This window comes from Propithecus coquereli, unplaced genomic scaffold (genome assembly GCF_000956105.1).
Source record: "Propithecus coquereli isolate 6110/MARCELLA unplaced genomic scaffold, Pcoq_1.0 Scaffold22, whole genome shotgun sequence".
In the NCBI taxonomy this organism is placed as follows: Eukaryota; Metazoa; Chordata; class Mammalia; order Primates; family Indriidae; genus Propithecus; species Propithecus coquereli.
Genome location: NW_012147189.1, coordinates 3,017,980 through 3,023,579, shown reverse-complemented (window position 1 = coordinate 3,023,579; position 5,600 = coordinate 3,017,980). Strand labels below are relative to the sequence as shown.

At 36.6% G+C, this 5,600-nt stretch overlaps 1 protein-coding gene across 1 annotated transcript; it reads right to left on the bottom strand.

Annotated features, from left to right (window-relative positions):
• Positions 1-246: 246 nt before the first annotated feature.
• Positions 247-1,159, bottom strand: LOC105810739 (60S ribosomal protein L6-like). The gene is given in 3 exon segments (XM_012644762.1): positions 247-408; positions 411-756; positions 758-1,159. Coding segments are annotated over 3 exon segments (864 nt in total). The 5' UTR covers positions 1,145-1,159; the 3' UTR covers positions 247-277.
• Positions 1,160-5,600: the final 4,441 nt, after the last annotated feature.

The window sequence follows — 5,600 nt, the reverse complement described above, 5'->3', positions numbered from 1 at the left end:
ATATTTATTAAATTCTTAATAAATACCATCCGATATTTATTAAATTTTAATAAATTAACATTTATTAACTTCCTAAAAACCCTATTGGTTAGATTTTATTATTGTCACCATTTTACAGATAAGATATAGACAGGTGAATTAATTTATCCTACGTGACACCTGTGCTACTCAGTAGCGAAGCCAGGACACAAATCCAAGTGATTTTAACTCTAGAGCTCATACTTCTTTTTTTTTTTTTTTTATCCTTCAGTTATTTAATTAGGTTCTTTGTAAAAATTTAGAATACCAATCTGTGAGGATAAATTCCATTTGTCAGAGCAAACAGAGATCGCAGATAGCCCTGGAGCTGAGGAATAGCCTTGATTTTTGGTAAAATTTGGGAGTGCACAGCTTTCTGATCCACTTTGCATGTTCTGTAATCTCGTATTTCTCTTTTTCTGTGTCGAAGATCTCACCCTCCTGGTGTCTGGGCTTCCGCAGCTTTTTCTTCTTGAAGTAAGCATCAGTGAGATGCTTAGGGATTTTCACATTGCTAATATCAATTTTTGTGGAGGTGGCGATGACAAATTTCTGGTGTGTCCTTCGCAGAGGAACTCGATTGAGGGACAGAGGTCCAGTCACAAGTAACAAGCCACTGCCCAGTTGCTTCAGGAAAACCACCCTCTTGCCTCTGTGGCGTCCAGTGAGGATGATGAGGATGGTTCCGGGAGTGATGCTGGTTCGCAGTCTTCTCACGTGTTGGCTAAAGGGTTTTTTTGCCGTGGCTCAACAGCTTTCGAGGCACATCTTCGGTTGGATAATATCTAGGCATTTTGCGAAGTTTAACCACCCGAGTGCCACCATTCTTGTCACCACCAACTGGTTTTGTAACAGTGGCAAGGACCTTCTCCTTCTTTTTCTTTTCAACCTTGGATTTAGCCACTGAGTATTTCCTCTTGTACATGGCCTTCCTAGAGTACATGGCAGATCGGGAATATCTGCCGATTCCTCTGACGAGAATGGGATTTCGGCTGTAGTGGGGCTTCCCCTTCTTAACCTTTTTAGCTTTGAGGTTAGCCTTTTTCACTTTGCCACCAGCATCAGCCTTCTTGGCTTCAGGTTTCTTCTCTTTAGTATCCGGCTTCTCAACTTTTTCACCCGCCATCTTGCAAGATGGGAAAGAGCGAGCTCATACTTCTAACCACTGCGCTTTATTGATTTTCATGAAACTGTACTATATAGTGACGTATATAAGAATCTTCTAAAATCTGTGTGATACAAATATAAGATGGGTCAGAATTCTGACTAGTTTGGACTTGCATTTTGATGCAGCCAGGTGACTGCATCACCATTTTGGCTAATGGTATGTGGGTAAAAGTGATACACATTACTTTTGGGGCTAACCCACAAAACCTTCCCACCGTGATCTTCCATTTGCTTCCCTATCTTTTAGCTAAATGGAAAAAACTTCAAGGACTTAGAGAAGGGTGGCACTACAAGGTGGAAGAAGCCCAAATTCCTGCACTACTGCTGAGAGAAAAGCTACCTAACCAGGAACATCCATGTTAGACTATTGCTTGAGTGAGAAATAAACATTTATTGTTTTAACCTATGTAAATTTGGCATTGTTGGGCAGGGCTGGGTTGCTAGATAGTTGGGAGGCTGAGGTGGGAGGATCACTTGAGCCAAGGAGTTTGAGGTTACTGTGAGCTATGATTGTGCCACTGTTCTCAAGCCTGGGTAACAGAGCAAGAAGCAAGACCCTGTCTCTAAATAAATATATAAATTTGGCATTATTTATTTTTAGCCAACCTTAAGTAAACACAAGACGTTAGTAACAGCATTACTGAGTTCTCTTCTGTCTTTAGCTCTTTTTCTTTTCTCATATCAAACCAAGTCCTTGCTTCTCCAAGATTTCGTTTTTGGTTCTCTTGTCTTTATTCTCTTTACTTATCTGCTCAGCAATTTCATGCTTGAGTGATCTGTTCCATGTCAATAAGTCCCAAATTTCCTTCTTCTCCTATTACTCTCTTATTTGTTTTTATTTTTTGAAAAAAAAACAAATTTTACTGTATATATTTGAGGTTTACAACATTATGTTACAGGATATATACAGATAATATTAACACAATGGTTACTATAGTGAAGCGGATTAACATATCTGTCATCTCACATAGTTACTTCTTTTTGTGACAAGAACAGCTAAAATCTGCTTATTTAACAAAAATCCCTAAAACAATATAATTTTTTAACTTAGTCCTTTTGTTGTACATTAGATCTCTCATTTCTCTCTCTTTTAGAGAAAAATACTTTCCTCTGCCTTTTGGTTGCCTCTATCTAGATGTCCTCTTCCTCACCCTTCCACACTAGTCATGGCCAAAACCTACCTTGTCATCACTAATCTGGATCCTGATGTCCCTGTTTCTGTGCACCCAGACTGGGAACATAATCTTGCATTTATCTTTGATTCTTCTCTGTTCTCCTTCTCTCTCCTCACAATTCAGTCAATTATTCCAATATTCTCCCTCTATAGAGCTCCTTTCTTTTCTGTCCTCTCTTTTCTATATCTACTGTCAGCATTATTTTCTGTATTGTATAATCTCTCCCAAACGTTCTAATATCCTCTTACTGGAATTTGAATTCAGGTCTCTTCACTTCAGTCTCCTTCTTTCCCCCATAATCAAAGCTGTCATCAAGTCATACTAAAGTCATTAATGGCTATTAACTGTTGTGACAATTTTAAATGTCATAATTTAACATGCAAAGTCATCAAAATAATAATAAAAATAATGTTTAGCTTTATCTTATTTTTCTATACCCCAATGTATATGATACTTTAAGCTCCAGCTAAGAAGTACAACTTTAAGTTTGAACATCCTAGAGCATTTTCAACTACATGTCAATCTTCCTCTTTACTTCCTCTACACTTCTTGGTTTATAAAAATATGTCTATCTCAAATGCCACTTCTTTCATGAAACTCTTTTATTTATAACATTTTCTATTTATATATAATGCTTTCTATTATAAAAAAAATTAAATGTATTCAAAAATGACCAAAATAGTATAATGAACCCTCATGTACCCATTCTATAGCTTCAATAATTATCAACTCATGCCTAGTCTTGATTCATCTATATTCCTACCTACAACCTTCTCTTTTATCAAGTTCTAAGCTGAATGTAATCACTTCCTTCTCTTTGCATTTCTCTTGTAGCACTAATATTGCTATAAGCATTTTATAGCTATTTGCATTTATTTTATATTCTCTCCTAGATGTAAAGTCTGTTGAAGGTAAGGGCTCTGTGTTGCTGCCTTCAGCACCAACCCAACACTGAGTCTAATAGGAAAAATCAACACATTTTTGGAATTTGAATCACAATACCTAATGCTGTTTTAAAAGGAGTTATTTTCCCTAGAGTTAATAATCATATTGTTTGAAAAAATTGTCTCTATACAAAGCCAACACGAGCACCAATCCCATTTTCAAATTTTCTGAGAAGGAGATCCATGGGCTTCTTTAGTAATCCCGTGCCCTGTTTGGATTATCTCAATAATCACTCAATTCTATGCTCAGCCTTAGCTCAGGGTGACATTGGATGAATCATGTGGAATTAGCATAGTGAATATATTCTCTTTGCCTGTTTCCTTGTTAACAAATTGCATATTCCCATTCTAGCTCACAGGAGAATTATGAGATTAAATAGGGCAGTCACCTATTGATTATACAGGTTCTGAACCATTTGGAATTTCTTTTTTGCCCTTTCTAGATCTATTGTCGAATTTGTTTTTGCTATTCACTAACTCTCCTCTCAAAAGATGTTGCAAAGGGAGAAAGAGGACATAAAGTTTAAATTAGTTAGCAGTGGGGGTCAGCAAAAAATTTGGCAGTGTGGAAAATTAAAGCAATTCACTAAAATGAAGATCATCTGTCCTTCATTAACAGGAATGATGAAGAATCATCTGTGAAGCATTTTGAATTCCTTAGAGAAAGTCTTTATTTGTGGTTGTTAGTGTTTGTGTTTTTTAATATAAACAGCCTTAATTTCTTCAAACTTAATATTTCATTGATTCAAGAATTTCATCATACCTTGAGAAAACTTATAGAATTGAAAATATAAACTTCGCAAACCCATTTACTGTGTTTCCACAATAATTTCTAGTGTTGAGAATGAAATTGTGGGTTGGATTTAGTTTCTATTATGCTTATGCACACTTTGGAGTGAAATACTAAATCCAACATTAAACCAAAAATGGGATTATGGAAAAGACTATGCAAAAGACTCTATCTGATATACGGTCAACTAATTTTCAACAAAGGCTCCAAGAATACACAATGAGGGGGAAAGGATAGTCCCTTCAATAAATGGCATTAGGAAAGCTGGATATCCACATGCAAAACATGAAATTGGATCCTTACCTTATATCATACACAAAAATCAACTCAAAATGAATTAAAGATTTAAATGTAAGACCTGAAATTATAAAACTCATAGAAGAAAACACAGGAGAAAATCTTCATGACATTGGACTTAGCAATGATTTCTTGCATATGACACCAAAAGCATAGACAACAAAAGCAAAATTAAACGAGTGGGATTATGTCAAACTAAAAAGTTTGTGCACAGCAAAGGAAACAGTCAACAAATGAAAACCAACCTATGGAGTAGGAGAAAATATTTGCAAGCCATATATCCAAAAAGAGGTTAATATCCAAAATATATAAGGAATTCAAACAATTCCATTGCAAAGAACCCAAGTTAAAAATGGGCAAAGGAACTGAATAGACATTTTCCCAAAGAATACATTAAAATGGCCAACAGGTGTTCAACATCATGAATCATCAGGGAAATGCAAATCAAAACCAAAACAAAATGAGATATCACCAGGAGGCTGAGGCTGGGGGATTGCTTGAGCCTATGAGTTCAAATACAGCCTGGACAACATATTGAAACCCATCTCTTAAAAAAAAAAAAAAAGATACATATAGAGAGGCCAGGCGCAGTGGCTAAAGCCTGTAATCCTAGCACTCTGTGAAGCCGAGGTGGGAGGATTGCTTGAGGACAGGAGTTCAAGACCAGCTTTAGCAAGAGCGAGACCCCTGTCTCTACAAAAAGGAGAAAAGTTAGCCAGGCGTGGAGGTGTATGTCTGCAGTCCCAGCTACTCTGGAGGCTGAGGCAGGAGGATTGCTTCAGCTCAGGAGTTTGAGGTTGATGTGAGCGATGATCACACCATTGCACTCTAGCCCCAGCAACAAAGTGAGACCCTGTCTCAAATAAATAAATAAATAAAAAGAGAGAGAGAGAAAGATCACCTCACACCTGTTAGGATGGCTATTAACAAAAAGTCAAAAGATAAGTGTTAGTGAAAATGTGGAGAAAAGAAAACCCTTATATACTGTTGATGGGAATGTAAATAGGTACAGCCATTATGGAAAACAGTATGGTGGTTCCTCAAAAAATTAAAAATAGAACTGCCATATGATCCAGCAATCCCTCTTCTGGGTATATATCTAAGGAAAATAAAATCACTCTCCCAAAGAGATAGCTACACTGCCATGTTCATTGCAGTATTATTTACAACAGTAAAGATATGGAATCAATCTAAGTGTCCATCAACTGA